Here is a 20,020-nt window from a genome sequence, read left to right as displayed (position 1 = left end):
TCGCTTCTCCCGCCCTTCCCTGGTGCCCGGACGCAGGCAGGCGGTCGGGCGGGTGGGGCGGCGCGGAGCGCGCGCGTGCGCAGTGCCGAGGGGCCGTCCTGGGGAGATGCTGCGCCAGCTGTTCGTGCTCTCGTCCAAGGGCGACCGGCTCCTCTACAAGGACCGTATCCGACGGGGGGGGTGGGGGTGTCGCGGGAAGCGTGGAGGGGGGGCGGGGCCAGCTGCACCGGGTGGCCCTTAACCGTCTCCCTGCAGTCCGCGGCGACGGGAGCGCCGACCTGGTGGAGACCTTTGCGCGGAGGATCGCGGCGTTACCCACCGACCAAGCGCCGGTCTTCATGGTACGTGGCGGGGCGGGCGGGGGACCGTCCGCCACCCTCACCCGCCCGCGCCTCCCCGCTCACCGCCCCTGTCTCGCCACGCAGGAGGCCGGCCCGGGGCTCCACTTCGCCCACGTGCGCCACGCGGGGCTCTACTTCGTGGGCACCCTCCGGCCCGACGCCTCTCCCTTCGTGGCCGTAGAGTTCCTCGCCAGGTAGGCGGGCGGGGGGGGGGGGCGGGCGGGTCGCGGGCGGAGGCTGAGTCCCTCTGCTGCCCTTGTAGGCTGGTGGCGCTCCTGCGGGACTACTGTGGACGCCTGGACGAGAAGACTGTCGGCCTCAACTTCGCCCTCATCTCTGAAGTGGTGGACGAGCTGCTGGTGGGTCGGCGGGGCGTGGGGGGGGAGGGGGAGGCGCTGCGTTGACCCCCGGCGGCTGACTCTTCCCGTCGAAATTTCCCCTCTGCCCCTCTAGGATTACGGTTATATCCAGACCACCGCCCCTGACGTCCTGAAGAGCTTCATCCAAATGGACCCGGTGCTCAGCCAGCCCTTCAGCCTCTTTGACCTCAGCACGGTGGGCTTGGTGAGTAGGAGTTGGGGGGGGGGACGCCTGGGACTCCAGGGAGGCTTCCCACTCGAACCGTGGGATTTTCCCCCTGGAGGAAGCAAATCGTTTGGGAGGCAAGTCCAGCCTTGGCTTCTGGCCGGTGTGACCTTGTTTTGTTTGGAGCCACCCTCCTCAGTTTGTGCACATGAATCCTCGGAGGTACGGTCATGTGAAAAAAGAAAGCACGCCTTCTTTGAGTTCTATGATTTTACCTATCCAAAACATAGCAAAAATCACATGGTCCTTAGGCAAATAGAACCTCGGATGAACAACACATGACACATTACACCATGTCATCATTTATTTTGCCCCCCCCCCAAAAAAAAGCCAAAACGGAGAAGCCATGTATGAAAAACTAAGTACGGCCATACTTCCTCCTTAGGTATATTAAAGAGGCTAAGTAGCTGCTAATCAAGCGCCTTGATCAACTCATCATCAGCCAGTGTGACTACTTCTATAAAAACCAAAGTTTTAGGAGTTTGCTGATTTCCAGCATTAACACAGTGCAAAACAGGAAAGACATCAGCAATAATCTCAAAAAAACAATTCTGGCTGCCCATCAATCTGGGAAGGGCTATAAGGCCTGGTCAGACCATGCAATCAGAAATGGCAAGAAATCTAAGTGTTACTTTACAGGCTGCAATTAGCATGTTAAATGTTGAAGTTTGTGACAGTACAATTAGAAAAAGGCTGGACAGGTATGGCTTGTTTGGAAGCATTGCCAGGAGAAAGCCTCTTTTTTGGAAAGAACATGGCAGCATGGCTTAGATTTGCAAAGTTGCATATGAAGAAATCACAAGACTTCTGGAACACTCCTTCCGCAGGCGAGGCCAAAGTGGAGATATTTGGCCATAGTGCACAGTGCCACATTTGGCGAAAACCAAACATAGCATATCAGCAGAAACATCTCATGCTGTCAAGCAGAGTGGCAGAGGGCTGCTGATTGGGCCTTGTTTTGCATCCACAAAACCTGGGCACCTTGCAGTCATTGAGTAGGGTAGAGTCAAATGTGAGGCCATCTGTCCGACAGCTAAATCCTGGCTGACATTGGGTTGTGCAAAAGGACAAGATCCCAAGCACACCAGCAAATCTACAACAGAATGACTGAAAAAGAATCGAGGTGTTGGCAATGACCCAGTCAAAGTCCGGACCCCAACCCGATTGAAATGCTGTGGCGGGACCTAAAGAGCTGTGTATGAACAAATGCCCACAAACCTCAATGAACCAAAGCCATGTTGTAAAGATGGGGCCATAATTCTCCCACGACAATGTGGGAGATTGATAAAAGTCATACAGAAACCTTTAAACATACGATTACTTTAAATTATTGCTGGTAAAGGTGGTTCTACAAACTATTGGATCATAAGGGGCACATAGTTTTTCCACATAGGGCTTCTGCATTTTGGCTTTCTTTTTTGTAAAATAAATAATGATATGTGGTAATATGTGTTCTTTATTTGAGGTTGTATTTACCTACTTCTAAGAACTGCTATATCACACAACATTTACTATGTCCCAATATGTAAAACCATAGAACTCAGAAGGGGGGGGGGGTGCTTTCTTTTTCAGGTGATTAGATGTGAAAAGGGTCCCACCTCATCAGCCAACCTTCTTGAGTTCTTTCAGACTGTCAGTAAATATGCCAGTCAAGGCACCTGCATTGTTTTCATACTTTCCCATGGAAAGCAGAGGTTGGACCTGGTCTTACCATGTGCTCTGGTACATTGATCTTAAGCTGTGGAAATGTACTTCCTTAGTAATTACGTAGAGTCATGTTTTCCTGCTCTCAGTAAGGAAGCCAGCAGATTATTCAGCCAAGCCATTTGAGGTATTAAAATTAATTACGCTCCTTCTATTGTGAGTGGTTTATAGTTTTAGGTTGGTAGCTCTTTGGGTAGAAGAAAGGTGTGGCTGCTTCAGAAGGCACTGGACTCTTGGAGAGGCGGGGCAATATGACACGCGATCTTGAAGCTCCAAGATCGCTGTCGTTATCTCTGCTGCTGGATGGTCCTTTTGGACCTAAACCGTCCTGTGGAGACAGTGGTAGAGAAGGGCACATCCTGCTGATCCCAGGGACATCGCAAAGTCCCTGGTAGATCCAGGAGAAGCCCTTTTTTTCCAGCAACTGAGAGGCAGCCATTAAAGCTGCTGAAGTTGGGACAGCTCCGGAATGGAAGAAAAAGAGGAGAGAGTGTGTCTATTTGGTGAGGAAAATTTTTATTCAGTATTATTTGAGAGAACACCCTAAAAAATCAAAGTGAAGTTAAATTTGGAGACAGAAGAGGTCAAGCGGCGAGATTAAGACTGTGTCAAACTTAGTGCTTTTTTTAAACCTTTTTTATTGCTGGAACTTGTATAAATGATTTTGATTTTTTAAGTGGACTGCTTTTTTTCTTTTTCAAATACTTACATAATTCATTCTTATTGTTTAAGACTTTTTTCTTTTTTCAATGCCTTATTGTATTTTTTTAAATTCTCTTTTTTCTTTTGTTTTGAATATAAGGAGGGAAGTGAAAGTAGAGGAAAATAAGTAACACTGCCACCCAGAGGCTTGGAAATATTGTTTTCTTTTTCTTGTTTGAGAGTTTGATAACTTTGAGAAAAGTAAGAACTGGTGTTACATTTACAATACAATACAATAGTAGAGTTGGAAGGGACCATGGAGGTCTTCTAGTCCAACCCCCTGCCTAGGCAGGAAACCCTATACCGTTCCAGACAAATGGCTATCCAACATCTTAAAGACTTCCAGTGTTGGGGCATTCACAACTTCTGGAGGCAAGCTGTTCCACTGATTAATTGTTCTCACTGTCAGGAAGTTTCTCCTCAGTTCTAAGTTGCTTCTCTCCTTGATTAGTTTCCACCCATTGCTTCTTGTTCTGTCCTCAGGTGCCTTGGAGAATAGCTTGACTCCCTCTTCTTTGTGGCAACCCCTGAGATATTGGAACACTGCTATCATGTCTCCCCTAGTCCTTCTTTCTCTTAAGCTAGACATACCTAGTTCCTGCAACCGTTCTTTATATGTTTTAGTCTCCAGTCCCCTAATCATCTTTGTTGCTCTTCTCTGCACTCTTTCTAGAGTCTCCACATATTTTCTACATCGTGGCGACCAGAACTGAATGCAGTATTCTAAGGGTGGCCTTACCAAGGCATTATAAAGTGGTATTAACACTTCACGTGATCTTGATTCTATCCCTCTGTTGATGCAGCCTAGAACTGTGTTGGCTTTTTTGGCAGCTGCTGCACACTGCTGGCTCATATTTAAATGGTTGTCCACTAGGACTCCAAGATCCCTTTCACAGTTACTACTACTGAGTAAGGTATCACCTATACTGTACCTGTGCATTCCGTTTTTGTTGCCTAAATGTAGAACCTTACTCTTTTCACCATTGAATTTCATTTTATTAGATAGTGCCCAATGTTCAGGTTTGTCAAGATCCTTCTGTATCTTAAGCCTATCTTCTGGAGTGTTGGCTATTCCTGCCAGCTTGGTGTCATCTGCAAATTTGATGAGTTCCCCATTTATTCCCTCATCCAAATCATTGATGAAGATGTTGAAGAGTCCTGGGCCTAAAACAGAGCCTTGGGGTACTCCACTGCATACTTCCCTCCATGTGTAGATGCAGTTCCATTGAGGACTACACGTTGAGTGCGGTTGGTCAGCCAGTTACGAATCCATCTGGTGGTGATGCTGTCTAACCCACATTCTCTACTTTATCTAGTAGTAGGTTATGGTCTACCTTATCAAAAGCCTTACTGAAGTCCAAGTAAACTATATCGAAGACATTCCTCTGGTCCACTAATTTTGTCACATTATCAAAGAATGCAATAAGATTAGTCTGGCATGATCTATTTTTGACAAATCCATGTTGACTTTTGGCTATTACTTTGTTTGCTTCTAGGTGTTCGCAAATTCGTTGCTTGATTATTTTTTCCAGAATCTTTCCTGGTATTGAGGTCAGGCTGATAGGTCTGTAGTTTCCTGGATCTATTTTTTTCCCTTTTTTGAAGATGGGAACCACATCAGCTCTTTTCCAGTCCTCTGGTAGTTCCCCGGTGTTCCAGGATCTCTGAAAGATATAATTCAGTGGTTCTGAGATCTCGTCTGCCAGTTCCTTCAGAACCCTGGGGTGTAATCCATCCGGTCCTGGTGATTTGAACTCGTCTAGGGTAGACAGGTGCTCACTTACCATTTTCTTCCCTATTTCAATTTGTGTTCCTAATCTTATTTTTGTGGTGCTGCTTTTGACAGGTTGGACTGTTTTATCCCTTTGTGTAAAGACAGATGCAAAACATGAGTTAAATAGTTCTGCTTTCTCCCTGTTGCTTGTCACCTTCTTGCCACTTTCTCCTAGCAATGGACCAATTGTTTCCTTATTTTTTTCTTGTTTTTAACATTTTAAGGACCCTGAGCCTGTTTATTGACAATGATAGTGGGATGAGCATGGAAGATTGTTTATACAGGTGCTCCTCCGCGATACTATCAGTGGTTGGAGTCTGGAGTTGAAAGCTTGGAGTTGAAAGAAAGAAGATAGTAGCAACCTTGGAAAGAGTTGTTAATTTTGCTTTGAATTTAACAAGAGTCTTGGATTCTATAGTGGCAGTGCTTTCTCTCTCTCTCTCTCTCTCTCTCTCTCTCTTTTGACAGAACCCCCCCCCCCCCTCACTTAGCTATTTCCAGCTGGACTGAGGCTTTTTGGAGAAGCAGCCTGGTTTGTTTATTTTTTCTTCTCTTCTCTTTTCTTTTCTTTTTTAAAGAAAGTGTATTTCTTTTCTCTCTTTTTTTTTGGACGCAACAGATATATACTTTCTTTCCTTTTTTTCTGCTGGAGCTTGTCATAGTATTTTACTTAATTGGATTAAGGCATATAAGAGCCTGAAAGTTTTCTTCGTTTTTCTCTCTCTTTTTATGGTTATTTGGGATTATATTTACCCTCCATCTAAGTGGATTAAGGTATAAAAGAACCAGAAGACCTTGTATTTTTCAGCTATCACATAGTATATTAATTGTTTGGAAATGAGTAAAAAGACCACGGCCATGGGCTCTTCGATGCCAATTTCTTCACCATCTGGAGGCCAAAGTTCAAAACAGACGATGTTGCAGCAGGAAAAGGAAGTGACATTGCAGATGATTATGCAAAAAATAATATGCAACATCAATATGCAATTCAAAAAATACAAGTAAGAACAGAATATTGAAAAGAGAATATTGAACAGAAAAAAAACAGATGAAAAAATGGAGAATATCCACCAAATGATGATGAAATATGAGGACAGATTCCAAAAAAATGAAGAAAAAGATGAGCAAAGAGATAAGAAAATTGGAGACATTGACAGCAGATTGAGCGAGATTGAAAAAGATAAGAGTGGAATATTAGGAGACTTTAAACCAGAGATATTTTATTGGGGATTTTACTGGAAATATATAGTAGAGAACTGAAATATTTGATTGTAAATGTGTTAACAGTGGCTAGAATTGTATTTGCAAAAAACTGGAAAAATGAGAAAATACCAACGCAGGAGGAAGTTATTTAGAAAATAATGGAATGTGCCGAAATGAGCAAATTGACATTTGAAATTAGAGAACAAGAAAATAAACAATTTTATAAGATATGGGATTTATTTTATCAATGGTTAGTTTAAAAAACATGGAAATGAAATATTAGAGAACTTTACAATACAAGGGTAATGCAATGATATAGAATACAATATAAAGATGTATTACTATTGGGTGGATTTAGGATGATGTAATGAAATACCATAATATAAATTAACTCAAAATTTATCTCGCATAAAATGAAGTAATAATAGTTATAGTCAAATAAATGATTAACAATGATAATAACGTATACATATATACTAGATTGATAATATGAGATTTTATATAAATTGTAAGTGAGGACTATGGAGAGGATGCACAAAAGTTTTGTAACCAACCGACACACTGTATGTAACTAGAAGATGGTTTTGCTTTATGTTTGTTTGTTTGTGTTTGTCTAAAAATATATATATTTTTTTTTAAGAAAAAGCAGGCACTGGACTCTTAAGTTGCCTTCTCAGGTTTCCTGTTACAGGCAGTCTTCGACTGATAACCACAATTGAGCCCAAAATTTGTTGTCAAATGAGACAAGTTGTTAAGTGAATTCTGCCCCATTTTACCACCTTTCTTGCCACAGTGTTAAATGAACCGCTGTGGTTGTTAAGTTAGTTACATGGTTGTTAAGTGACTCTAGCTTTGCCTGTCAGAAGGTTGCAAAAGGTAATCACGTGACCCCCTGCGATTCAGCAACCTTCATAAATGAGTCAGTTGCCAAGCCTCTGAATTTTGATCATGTGACCGTGGGGATGGGGATGCCAGAACGTTGTGGTCATAAGTCACTATTCTCAGTGCAGTTATAACTTTGACCACTCACTAAATGAACTGTTGTACGTCGAGGACTATCTGTAATTCTTTTTTCTCTCAAAGCCCATCTCTGAGGTGCTCCGAGCTGGGCTTTGAGGTATATACAGTATACGGTATGGTTTTTCCAGTTCACTTCATAGTACCATTTAAGGAAACAGATTTGTTTTTCATTTTATAACAATCCAGGGAAGTACCATCGTAAATTCGATATGCTTGGCCCTATTAATTTTAGATATTATTTGTATACTGCCCCCATTCTTAATATTTCTTATGTCTCATGACCACATATTTCTATTGTTTTATTTGGCCGCAGTTTGGGGCAGATACGCAACAGAGCAGGGTGGCACCCAGTTGTGCAGCTGCTCGTCCAATCCTGTCGCTGCGGGGAGAGCAGGTAAGATCTGCTCCACTCTTCTTGATCTTTCAGTTCCCAGTCTGTGGTCAGCCCCGTGAAGCCTCCAAAGGGGTTGATTGGAGGAAGCCCTGGCCAATCTGTGTGATGGGTTAGGGTAGAAGAGGACAAATTGAACCCAAGTCTCCAAAGGCCCACAAAAAGGGTGGAAAGGCGTTCAATGAATGTACTTGTTTTAAAACTAATTCGGAGGCATCTTTGCCTCATCTCAGATGTCTCAACAGTGCCGAATGTGGCCCTCGCCCTATAAACACTTCACAAAATCAAAAGCTCTTCAGAAAAGGATGACTCCCTCCTGCTCCATCATCAAATCTCTTAACGAGAGATCGTGATCTAGGCAATCGGTTTAGAGCCCACCACCCAAAATCATCTGGCCTGAGGTCCCAGAAATTGATTCACCCACTTGTTGGGTCAAGGCATCCATGAGCAGCAATTTTGGCGATGGCAGCTTCATCGTTTGCCTCATGTGGGCAGAGCGACGAGTCCCCTGGAAATGGTGGCGGTGGCAGCCTGGCCTTGGCTCCCTAAACGCAAGAGGGTTGCTGCCCAATTGTTGGGCCTTTCTCTGCCCCCAGGTTTCACAGCCTGAAGTTTTCCTGGATGTAGTGGAACGACTCACGGTCATCATCGCTGCCAACGTGAGTCAGAAAGTGCTGGAGAGTACCTGGTTTCCTTTAAAGTTGGGAGGTCCTATTCAGGAGAGAGTAGTAGAGGTGCTCGTCTTTTCCTTTTCTAGGGCACTCCCATGAAAACTGACATCCAAGGAGAAATACGACTCAAAAGCTTCTTTCCCGGTTGCTCTGGTGGGTGGAGGCCGCTCGTATGTATGTGCTGCCTTCTGGAGGCCCATCGCAAAACAAGGAAATCATAAGTTGCTTTGGGTCCCCCGTGTGGTGTATCAGTCAGGGCGGAAGGAAGCAGCGGATTCCATGGCATTGGCAGCAGGTTCAGAATTTGTGGATCGGATATTGAAGAGGGCGTACACAGAAATGATGCCAGGATAATTACATTTTGAATTTAATAATGAAAATCCAGTACTTTCCATAATGGAATCAAGAGAAAAGAGAGAAATTGGGCTTAGAGAAGGGAGTTTGTTACTTTGCAGCTTGTGAGGGTAAATAGAAAAAACCCCAGCTTGTCTGTCTTCCAGATATTTATTTTAAGGGGGGGGGGGGCGGATCACAGGATGCAGGCACAGAGACCTAGGTCCCCTTCCTAATCGCTGGGGGAATTCTTGAGAAAGATGGGGGAGGAACACAAGTAGCCAGCACACAGCCCCTTCCCCGCTTTGCCCAGGTTATGCCACCTGACAAGGAGGGGCTTGGGGGAAGGCCTGGGACAGGGAGGGAACCCGAAGGTTGGCAGAGTTCATTGGGCCACGGTTTCCCTTTGCAGAGATGCGGATTGGCCTGCCGGAGGAGTTCTGCGTGGGAAAGACGGAGCTTCGAGGTGTGTACCCCCTTTGTTGTCACCAGATTGCAATGACGCAAGTTATTCTCTTACCAGCATCAGGGTGAATCTTAACCCCGAATTGTGCTGGTTATTTTAGGTGAAACTAACCTTCCCAAGGTGGCAGCAGCAGCAGCACCTCCTTGGAATGAACCGTTGCAATGGGCTGCAAAAGGAGGCTCTTCTCCTGGGAGCTGTTGCCCATTCTCCCTTGCTCTCGCTTGCAGCTGTGGTGGTGGCATTGCCCATCTCCCACCCAGCCAGGTTACCTGCCGCTTTCCCGCTAGGTAGTCCAGTCATAACCCTGCTGCTGCTCCTCAGTGCCTCTCCCAGCTGACGGGATGGCTGGATGATCGGCCACCTCCTTGATTGCTCTTTCGTCCCCAGGTTATGGCACGGCGGTCCGCGTGGATGAGTGTTCCTTCCACAGTTCTGTGAAACTGGATGAATTTGAGTGCAGCCGCGTCCTCCGTGTCAGCCCCAGCCAAGGGGAGGTAATTGGACTGAGGGTCTGAGCTCCAAGCTCAGCCATTTGGTTGCAAACATGCACTTTGAATTATGTTCCTCCGTCAGAGCGCTGGTCTTTAAATACCTTTTTATGTGATGTAAATTAGTGTGAATGTTGGAAGAGGGAAACAAAAGAGAGAAGGGGTAGAGAAAGGAAGAGAGGGAAAAGAAAAGGTAACAAATGAGAAAGGAGAAAAAAAAGAGCAACGAGAGAGCCATTTCCCACAGAAAACACTGGAAGCCACAAAACCTGGGTAGGCACGGCGGGTGTGTGTGTGTGTGTCATGTGATTGGGTGGGAGTGACGTTGAGTTGGCCACGCCCACCCAGGTTTTGTGGCTCCCGGTGTTTTGTTTTCTGTGGGAAACGGGTCCAAATGACTCCCCTGGTGTAGGGAAACCAACGAAATCTCTATAGACAAGACTCTCTCACTCCTGTACGGATTCCTATATTTCGTTTGAATATAAGCAGCTAGGGCTCATTTAGTGTCTTTCTGGCCCTAATTTCTAGAAGGTAGTTCTTGACCTGCCTTTTCCCCTAGACTGCGTGTCCCAGGCACCTTCAGGCAGCCTCCAAGTCTCTAGGCTTGTCTTCCTTGCTGTCCTCTGAGCTGTCCCCCATCCAGCAATGGGCGTTTGGAAGTGGGGTGCTCAGAACCATACATACTATATAGCTAGCGCTCCGTATCTACTGGGGTTGTGTCAACATCTCCTGCAAAAATGTGAAATTTCACAAAAACCCGTCCTGTTGTCCAACTGGGCCGAGGTTTCCTGTGCTCCTGAGGTCCAATGGATGAGAAGCAAAACATCTTCAGAGAAATACCAGAAAGGTCCAGTTGCCTCTAGGAAAAGCACCTTTGGGGCAACCATGACTTGGATGACGGAGAAGCTCCACAGACAATAGTCCCGTTTGTTTTTTCATTCCTTGGGATCTGTTTAAATGACCTTAGGTGGATTTGTCCTTAAAATCTGCAAAATTATTTTTTGAGCAGCTGACTCTGATGCAATACCAGCTGGCCGATGACATCCCCGCAGCCCTGCCCTTCCACCTGTTTCCCACCATTAAGCACGGCTCCTGTGGCCGGTGAGTGGCAGCGTGCTCGTCTGCACGGCTTCTTTTCAAAATGCCACACTAGTGTGGGCTCATCACACATACCCATTTTTTTTCCCTTGGCAGGGTGCAAATTTATCTCAAGCTTCGCTGTGACCTATTTCCCAAAAGGTGAGAAGCCCTTTATTGTCCTGAGTGGGGGGGAGCAGGCTTAAGCCTCTTTCCCTCAGCTCAACCTTCTAATATTTTATAGCCATGCGGTCAACCTTCACATCCATCTGCCTGTGCCCAAAACTACGCTGAGGTGAGTTAGCCATTGGCCTGTCGTTCTGCAAGGGTGAGGGAGAGGGGCCGCCTCTCGCTGCTGCCCAGCCCAGGGTCTCTGCTGGATCTTCTGGTCTTCTTTTACAGCTTTTCCCAGGAGTTGAGCAGTCCTGAACAGACGGCCATCTTGCAGCCCACCACCAAGTCTATTGAGTGGATTGTCCCCCGAATGCAAGGTGGTTCCCAACTTTCTGCCATGTTTAAGGTACAGAGCAGTCGGGTTTCTGCAGCACAAGCCTTCCCTGGGGGGGGGGGGGGGGGGGGGAGGTGGCGCATGCCACAATTTTGAGGCTTCCTTGGTAGGAAGATTGGGGGGGGGGGGCACCCCTTCCTTGTCCTGAGACTATCCGATCTCTCCTTCGGCAGCTGGAGGTTCCAGGACTCACCCAGGCAGGACTACGTGAGCTCGGCCCTGTCAACCTGTCTTTTGAGATGCCAGCCCACACCTGCTCTGGGCTGCAGATCCGCTTCCTGCGCTTCACAGGGCCAGAGCCTACTCTTCCTCACCGGTGGGTGAGGTATGTGACTCACAGCGAGTCCTATGTGATCCGACTCAATGTAGGATAGGCTGCCTCCTTGTTATTCCAAATTAAACAGCTTTATTTTTTAACTGGCAAGTATAAACAGCCAAAGCCACGAAACCAGGGAGCATCCTGTGTGACCCCCATTAAACAAGGAAACCAAGGAAGAAAGCAAATTCTATACAGCAGGAGCAAAACGAGGCATGGAAGATGAGACTTGGCAGGGAATCTGCCCCAAACTTTCTTCTCTGGGAATGTACAGCCCCCCCCAAAGGAGAAAGAAGAGCTTCAGGAAATCTGCAGGGAAAGAGGGAGACAATAAGAGCCTTTATCTGCCACTAAATTCGAGGCTCTGAGAAGGCCTCGGGAATGCTCTGGGCGGCAGCACCCAAACTCCCCCTTAACCACCAGTGCTGGAGAGCAGCCTCTCCGGCCTTCTACTGCGCACGGATAAGAAGCGCTGCCTTGACCTCTAGCAAAGTTACTCTTGGAAAAGGATCCCATTACCCACTTTTCAGAGAGATTTATGCAGGGTCACCCACACTGGTGGCCACCACAAAATCCTGCAGGCGATAAGTTCCACAGGTTAATGGTGACTCATTTGAAGGAATGTGGCTTTTTTGCCAGTTTGAAAATCCTTTCCTCACAGCTGCTGCTCTGCATGTTGCTTATGCATCTTCAAGCTGCTTTTTCACTCAGCCCAAGGAGTGCTAAGCCTACTGCAACCTTTTCCCACAGAAAAACCAAACCTGTTACCTCCCCGTCCTGGCTGTTCTCTGGCTCTTCGATCAGGTCCAGCCTGCAAAGACAAAAAACCAAGGCAGGCTTTCAGACCAGGCCTCCAGTGGCCGGGTAGGACCTGGCCCTCCCAGCCCAAATTTTGCCCCTCTCGGTGGCTGTTGCCCCTACCACTGAGTGCTTTGGGTGCTGCAGCCTCTGCTGCGGCCAGGCCCTTCCCCACGCAAGCTCCCTGCCCTTATTTCTCTCATAACCACAGAGGCCTGACCTTCCTCTTTTCTCAGGGGCTAGGGCTGTGCAGAGGCACTCCCCCCGAGGGCATCCTCCCTTGTTTTGGGGGGTGTAGTTGTTAAAAAAAAAAGGGGGGGCACTGCTGGGAGAAAAGCCATCCCTAGAGCCTCAGATCACAATGTCACTTCCTAAGTGTGAATGGGAAATTGTGTGTGTGTGTGTAGTTGAAAATGCACTTTCATCAAGAGCCCATACAAAAAACTCTCCCAAGCATCTTCCAACACTTGCAGAGTTTTAAAATGTTCCCTGAAGTTTCAGCAAGCCAGAAGGCAAAAGTGAGCTCTGAAGTCAACCAGGCATTCCTTGGTTACCACGTTGGGGAGGGAGGGGGGATATGTTGCGCTCTCAGTGGGTTCACCTACAAACTGTTTCTTCTACAAAACAGTCTCTTCTATTGGTACAAACTGCTCATCTGCTCAGGGCCGCACCCACGCTGGCTGTTATCTTGCGGTCAATCTACAAGCTCCATTGGGCACAATTGGGTGGGGGTGGGGGGGCTAGCTAGGTCAGACTTCTTCCTCCCCCAGCACTGGCTGGTACTGGCCACGGAAACGGGAGAAAAGCAGCACCTCCCAATCCCTGCACCTGGGCCAGCAAGATAGCTCAGGGGCATGGAAAGACGCCAGGATGGAGACCCCAAGCCCGCCAGAGGTCATCCGTGAGTCACCAGGGCCACCTCGGTTCTGCCTCCCAGCCTGAAAGGGTCCAGTTCATCCACCTCATCATCCATGCTCCTCTGCAGCTGGGACCCCAAAACCATCTCAACAACAGGTGGGAAAAGATGGCGCCTCTCTGACCTCTGGGCAGCAGTTTTTTCTTTTTAATAAATTTATAGGCATTTCTAATTCTGTTTCCCCTTAGTCATTATGGGGTGCTGAGTGCAGATTAAGGGGGGGGGGGGGGAGAATTTCAACGACTGTAGAATCAGGCAGCAGCTGCAATGTAACAACATTGACAAAAGGGAAGGGGGTCTGAATACTTTCTGAGTGCCCTGTACATGACCCACCACCACCACCACTTAGCAGAAGGTATGGGCTCTGAATGATGTGGCCTTCCCCCGGAAGGAAGGAGGTGGTGGGGAGAACTGCAAGGCCTCGGGCAGAGAGAGGAAGGGACCGGGAGACTTCCTCTGCTCTCGCGGGAGTGGGGGTTCAGTGGGCCAGAGCTCTGAGGGAAGAATCGTGGGGGTGGGGGGAAAGATGCCACTCAAGGAGCTATGAGAACAGCTTCCAGGGAGAACTGCACTTGGTCCGCCAGGCACAGAGGCTGCTGTTCAAGCCTTTGTGAGTCCAGGAGGACAGTGCGACAAAGCAAACTCCCTCCACAACCACACATGCTGTGTTGGGAATCCTGCCCGTACCCACCCACCGGCCTCTCTTGCTTCTTGCTCAGCCTGTCCCAATGGTCTCACCACATTACCAGCCCAGACGGGTACTAAGCTGCTTAGTGGGGCTGATGCATGACACCCCGCAGGAGGTTTGGGCAGGAAGGGGGGAAAACAGCCTGCAGCACCACACAGCAAAGACTCCGCCTCTGCCCTGACTAGAATTTTGGCTGGGGAGGGGAGGGGGGTGTCTATCTCTGGGGTTGCCCCTTGGAGGGAAGGGGAAAAAAATCCCAATCCCTGGACTACACGAGGGTCAAAACGTGGCTCTGCACCAAACGGCACTTCTGGCTTACACGGTCCTGTGTGCAAGACAGTCCCTCGACGTGCCCAGGTGCCTCCCCACCTCGCAGGGCTGCTAGACCCAGCCCCACTTCTGGCCAAGAGGCAGCTCAGGCCCTGAGGTGGAGCCCCAGGAGTCCCACTCGGCCACTGGCGTCTCACCTCTGGGCAAACTCGGCTTCGCTGCCTAAGCTCTCCTCTCCCAGGGGAGGCCCCGTCAGCTGGCGCTTGGCCCTCAGGGCGGTGGAAGTCAGCAGGGGGGTCTGCAGGCGGCTACCGGAGGTGAGGCTGGTGCCACCGCTGTGCTCGGAGGATCCTGGCAAAACAGGATGACAGACTGACTGGTTTCTGCCCTTGGCTCTGCAGAGGCGCAACGGGTTCCCTTCCTTACAGAGCATCTCCCGCTCATCACCTCAGATCCCACCACACCCACCACTCAAATGTCTCCTCTTGGAGGCAGCGCGTGGTTGGAGGGCCTCGGCCTCCTGCTGAGGGCTCAGGGAGTGCCGATAGAGCAGGAGTGAGGGCCAGCGGGGTTCATCTCTGCTCCCTGAGAAATGAGTCTGTCTCCTCTTCTCCAAGTAGGTAAGGCTGTGGGCGGGAGAAAAAGGGCTGTTTCAGCTGGGAGGGAGGCTTTCCCGGGGGGCTCCCCAGCCACCTACTCACAGCAGAGCCTTATCGGGAGGCAACAGCCTCGGGGAGAATTCGCTCAGTAGCTCCAAGAAGGGCAGGTTGATGAGACCCAGACTGGGGTTGGGGGATGCCGGCTCCTCAAAGGCAAACTTTATGCCATCCCTAGAACGAAAACGCTGTGAGGATGGCCCAGCTACCTCTGCTCCTCCCTCCACCCCAAGCAGCCTTCCCACTGGACCCGAGCCCTGCTTTCCCTGGCCACCTCCAGAGCGTCCTCACTTGTGCAAAGCCACCAGGGCTGCGCGGTTCTGCAGCTGGTGCAGCCCAAACAGCAGAGAGAACCGCCGTGCCAAGTCCCGGATCTCCAGGAAGGCAGCCGAGTCTGTGGCCCTGGGTCCCTCTTCCAAGAAGAGCTGGGTCAGCAACTGGGAGCAAAGAGAGACCGGCTGGGCAGACGCCCGTTCCCCAGCAGCCCTACCACCACTGCCGCCGCCGCGATGCCCTCCTTACCTGCTGCAGGCTGAGTAGCAGCGTGTGAGCCCACTCGATTCGGTCAATTTGGCGGGTCTGATTCAGTGTTTCTTTGATGATGTCCCCATAGTCATCGTAGAACTGGTAGGAAAAACAGAGCACTGGATTCCTCTGTTTACAGCTCTTTTAAGAATTAATTAAAGCAAAAATAATGATTCTCCCGTGTAGTCGAATGGGTGGCTTGCGCTGCCCTCTGTGTTTCCTCTAAGCAACAGCTGTCCCTTTCATGCAGGACAGCCAGACACCAACAACCTTCCCGGGTCTATCAGAGGTGGTCCTCGGCTTTTGACCCCAATTGGGATCGGAATGACTGTTGCTAAGCAAGGCAGTCGTTAAGGGAGTCATGCCTGATTTTGTGACCTTTCTTGCCACAGTTATTACGCACATTGTCTGAAATGGTGCAGAGCAGGGCTGGGCTGGAAGACCTCCAAACTCTTTTCCGGCTCTGTTCTTTTCTTACATCTCTGCAATTGTTCAACGAGAATCATGCCATCACTCCGCAAGCCCAGCATCTTCCTCCCCCGCTCCCGACTCCCCCCCCCCCACTGTGGATGCAGGAGGCTGGCTGGGAAGATGGCAAACGGCAACCACTGTCTCCCCATGCCAGCTGCCAAGTACTTGATCACATCATTCCAGTGATACTGTGACGGTTGTAACTGTGAGGACCAGTTATAAGTCAATTTTTTCAGTGCTGCTTTGAACGGTTGCTAAACAAATGGTTGCAAATTAAGAACTACCTGTAATCCGATCACTTTGTCAAAAGATACATTCAATATGGACTTTGAAGTTAAAATTCTTTAAAAGTAAGTTTTCTTGCAATTACAATTAGAGTTGGAAGGGACCTTGGAGGTCTTCTAGTCCAACCCCCTGCCTAGGCAGGAAATCTTACACCACCTCAGACAAATGGCTATCCAACATCTTCTTAAAGACTTCCAGTGTTGGGGCATTCACAACTTCTGGAGGCAAATTCTGTTCCACTGATTAATTGTTCTATAAAGAAATTTCTCCTCAGTTCTAAGTTGTTTCTCTCCTTGATTAGTTTCCACCCATTGCTTCTTGTTCTACACTCAGGTGCCTTGGAGAATAGCTTGACTCCCTCTTCTTCGTGGCAACTCCTGAGATATTGGAACAATGCTATCATGTCTCCCCTAGTCATTCTTTCTATTAACTAGACCCAGTTCCTGCAACCGTTCTTCATATGTTTTAGTCTCCAGTCCCCTAATCATCTTTGTTGCTCTTCTCTGCACTCTTTCTAGAGTCTCCACATCTTTTCTACATCGTGGCGACCAAAACTGAATGCGGTATTCCAAGTGTGGCCTTACCAAAGCATTATAAAGTGGTATTAACACTTCACGTGATCTTGATTCTATCCCTCTGTTGATGCAGCCTAGAACTGTGTTGGCTTTTTTGGCAGCTGCTGCACACGGCTGGCTCCTATTTAAATGGTTGTCCACTAGGACTCCAAGATCCATCTCAGTTACTACTATTGAGCAAGGCATCACCTATACTGTACCTGTGCATTCCATTTTTGTTGCCTAAATGTAGAACCTTACTCTTTTCACCATTGAATTTCATTTTATTAGATAGTGCCCAGTGTTCAAGTTTGTCAAGATCCTTCTGTATCTTTAGCCTATCTTCTGGAGTTTTGGCTATTCCTGCCAGCTTGGTGTCATCTGCAAATTTGATGAGTTCCCCATCTATCCCCCTCATCCAAATCATTGATGAAGGTGCTGAAGAGTACTGGGCCTAAAACAGAGCCTTGGGGTACTCCACTGCATACTTCCCTCCATGTGTAGATGCAGTTCCATTGAGGACTACGTGTTGAGTGCCGATGGTCAGGCAGTCACGAATCCATCTGGTGGTGATGCTGTCTAACCCACATTTTAGTTAAAAGGTTTGACTTTTACATTGACATCATGTTTTCTGGGTCAACAGAAAGTAGCCTACACTTAAGTTTTTTGGATTCAGGATACTGCACATCGCATGCCAGCTTCCTTTCTAAGTGCCTGCAAACCCACCGCTTATTTTTTCCCTTGGGACTTCTGAGGGACCAATATCAAGCTGTCTGATATCCCCCTGCCAAGTCCATGTTTTTCCTTTAAAGTTAGGAACAACATGAGCTCTTCTTCAATCTTCTGCTGCTTCCTTTAAGCTCCGGGATATCTCCAAAATTTCAGACAGCTCCTGGAATTCTACCCTTCCTATCCAGGAAACTCGGATTCTCTGCAGCCATGGAAAACAAGCACTTCCTCCCTTCGGCTCGTCTTTGGACGTTGGAGACACGGGACTAAAAGCTCTAGAAAATGGGCCTAGCGACTCTTGAGGCAAGGCAGGGGAACAGCTAAACTGGAATGACAATCGGTGTCAAATACGTCCAAGGCAAATTCCCTGTGCCTTCCCAGCCATCTTCGTATACCTTGGAGTAATACTTGAAGACATCTGAAGCAGCACTCAGTTCCAGCACTCCATAGACAACCAGTTTGCAGAATCCAGACAGCAAGTTACGTCGCTGGTGCAGCTGTTCAACCTGAAGCTCTCCGTTTTCACTATCTGAGTTCAGCAGCCAATTGAAAAGAAGGGAGGGGGTATCAGTGCACTTGCACACTCACTCAAAAGCTCTACTCCTACTCCAAACCTCTCAAATTCCAACTTCAAGGAGAATGCCCACCATCATCCTGGGCTTGGCTGTGGTTGAAGACGTGGTCCATTAGAAAGCCAGCCAGTTGCGACTGCAGAGCAGACTCTGGGTGGTACACCAATTCCTGCAGGACGGGGTGGCCTCCGTCAGTCAACTGTGGACCGAAGATCAGGAGCAAATCACTCAACAGCACAAAGGCCTGCAAAGAAGAAAGGGAACAAGAGAGAATCACACACTGAAGACAATGATTCCTCCCCACATGGACATAACGAGAAGGGTGTACGGGGTCCTTGCTGCTCTCTGAGATTGGTGGCCTCCTTGCAGAGGTTTCATTACTGAACTACGTAACATCATCCGTGCAAGTAGAGAATGGGGCTTACTCTCAATTTATATCTGGGTGGTTTGCTCTGTCAGTGTAAGTGGGAGTGGCCTTGATGGTTCCTGGGTTGGGACGTTTACTGTTTGCTTACTTGGCGTATTGTTTGCTTATTGCTTTTGGTATAATTTAACCTTGGTGTTAATCTCTGCTCATCTGGGTGTTGATCGCTGCTGAGGCGTTTTGGTAATGGTATGTAAATATTGTCTATGTGTCTTATGATGGCCAATCTGTCACAGTGCCAAGAATTATCTGGCATTTTTGGACTTGGCTTGGTCTAGGAAGGTCACTGTTTCCCAGTTGAAATAATGGTTGAATCTGCCCTGAGACTATGAAATTAAGACATTTTCATCATCATGTACACACTTTGGAGAATCACAAAATGAAAACCAAGCAACTAATTCTTCCAAATACCCATTTTCCAAAAAGCAAGTTGAGAAAGATGCTCCTTAAAACCTGTGCTCCACCCTGTCCCAATGGTCTCACCACATTACCAGCCCAGCCGGGTACTAAGCTGCTTAGTGGGGCTGATGCATGACACCCCGCAGGAGGTTTGGGCAGGAAGGGGGAAAACAGCCTGCAGCACCACACAGTAAAGACTTCGCCTCTGCCCTGACTAGAATTATTTATTTATAAAATGTATTGGCCGCCCATCTTACCATAAGATAATTCTGGGCTGCTTTTAGGCATAAAAATACATCTACATTCAAACCTGAATAAATTAAAACCAAAGATTAAAATCAAGGACATGTGGTGAGGGCGGGGAGCGAAGTGGGGGCAGGTGGGATCTGTTGTTACTCGATCAACACCCCCCACACACACTGTACTGTTCCCAGGCCAACTGGCAGATCCAGGTCTTTAAGATAGGAAGGTTGGGGCCAACCTCACATTGGGGGGTTGGGCAAGAATGTTCCAGAGGGCAGGAACTACAGCAGAGAAGGCCCTCCTCCTCTGGGACCCTGCCAGCCAGAATAATTGGGTTGAAGGGACCTGCAGCAGGCCTCCCCTGCCGGCATGAGTGGGAACAAATGCATCAGGACTCAGCAGTCCATCTGCATTTATAAGACAAAGGTCGCTCTTTGAAGACAGCAAAGTCCACATTTCAGGCAGAGAGGACCATTGATTGAAAGAGGGGTTAAAAGGGCCATCTATGTCAAAATTGAACAGCCCTGTCTCTCAACAAAAGGGGGGAGGGATACCATGTTATCTATCTCCAGTCTACAACACAATCCTTTCACCAGTTCCAAGAAGGCTCCACACCCATTTGCACAGGCGACCCTGACAACACAGATAAACCTCTAAGTGGCCTCGGTCACTCTCTAAAAGGATGCAAATGATGAGCTATCTGCAAGGAGCATAAATCCTTCCCCACCATCCAGTCAGAGCAGAAGAAGTTTCTTGGATGAGAAGCAAAACATCTTCAAAGAAAAACCAGAAAGTCCAGTTGCCTCTTGAAAAATAAGCACCTTTGGGACAACCATGACCTGGATGACGGGGAAGGTCCACAGACTGGGATAGGCCAAACCCAAGTGGGGTGAGATGGTCTTGCAAGTAAT

The 20,020-nt window shown here is 48.1% G+C and overlaps 2 protein-coding genes across 11 annotated transcripts in view; one reads left to right on the top strand and one right to left on the bottom strand.

Moving 5' to 3' along the window:
- The first annotated feature begins 19 nt into the window (after positions 1 to 19).
- AP4M1 (adaptor related protein complex 4 subunit mu 1) lies at positions 20 to 11,680 on the top strand. Of its 2 annotated transcripts, XM_081946237.1 has the most exons (15): positions 21 to 164; positions 256 to 341; positions 426 to 535; positions 604 to 700; positions 795 to 905; positions 7,643 to 7,723; positions 8,317 to 8,379; positions 8,478 to 8,544; positions 9,137 to 9,190; positions 9,578 to 9,684; positions 10,688 to 10,779; positions 10,873 to 10,917; positions 11,000 to 11,050; positions 11,158 to 11,275; positions 11,437 to 11,680. In XM_081946237.1, the coding sequence occupies exons 1-15, from the start codon at positions 107 to 109 to the stop codon at positions 11,635 to 11,637; spliced, it is 1,341 nt and encodes a 446-aa protein (XP_081802363.1). In that variant the 5' UTR covers positions 21 to 106; the 3' UTR covers positions 11,638 to 11,680. The 2 variants fall into 2 exon arrangements, with proteins under 2 accessions (XP_081802362.1, XP_081802363.1); XM_081946236.1 differs by having other exon boundaries at positions 20 to 164; positions 256 to 535.
- The window catches only part of STAG3 (STAG3 cohesin complex component), a 57,854-nt gene continuing 45,535 nt past the window's right edge, over positions 7,702 to 20,020 (bottom strand). For 6 of the 9 annotated variants that reach the window (XM_081946223.1, XM_081946224.1, XM_081946231.1 and 3 more), the window contains 8 exons: positions 18,119 to 18,287; positions 17,867 to 18,000; positions 15,430 to 15,531; positions 15,199 to 15,344; positions 14,953 to 15,081; positions 14,720 to 14,877; positions 14,449 to 14,602; positions 11,857 to 12,390 (listed from right to left, as the gene is read on the bottom strand). In XM_081946223.1, coding sequence (XP_081802349.1) covers positions 12,270 to 12,390; positions 14,449 to 14,602; positions 14,720 to 14,877; positions 14,953 to 15,081; positions 15,199 to 15,344; positions 15,430 to 15,531; positions 17,867 to 18,000; positions 18,119 to 18,287 — 1,113 coding nt within the window. In that variant the 3' untranslated portion in view covers positions 11,857 to 12,269. Of the gene's footprint in view, positions 7,822 to 9,701; positions 9,783 to 11,856; positions 12,391 to 14,448; positions 14,603 to 14,719; positions 14,878 to 14,952; positions 15,082 to 15,198; positions 15,345 to 15,429; positions 15,532 to 17,866; positions 18,001 to 18,118; positions 18,288 to 20,020 lie in introns of those variants that run through there. The other 3 variants (XM_081946225.1, XM_081946226.1, XM_081946227.1) reach the window with 3 other exon arrangements.

The sequence above is a fragment of the Natrix helvetica genome (assembly GCF_964273705.1).
Source record: "Natrix helvetica genome assembly, chromosome: 3".
NCBI classification, from domain to species: domain Eukaryota; kingdom Metazoa; phylum Chordata; class Lepidosauria; order Squamata; family Natricidae; genus Natrix; species Natrix helvetica.
The sequence above is the reverse complement of the archived record's forward strand: the minus strand, read 5'-3'. Positions and strand labels throughout refer to the sequence as shown.

Bases quoted from the DNA above. Each gene is read 5' to 3' on its own strand.
- AP4M1 (XM_081946236.1), top strand. From the start codon at position 107: ATGCTGCGCCAGCTGTTCGTGCTCTCGTCCAAGGGCGACCGGCTCCTC. The intron at 8,380-8,477 runs GTGAGTCAGAAA...TTCCTTTTCTAG, and splicing joins CGGTCATCATCGCTGCCAAC to GGCACTCCCATGAAAACTGA. The intron at 10,780-10,872 runs GTGAGTGGCAGC...TTCCCTTGGCAG, and splicing joins AAGCACGGCTCCTGTGGCCG to GGTGCAAATTTATCTCAAGC.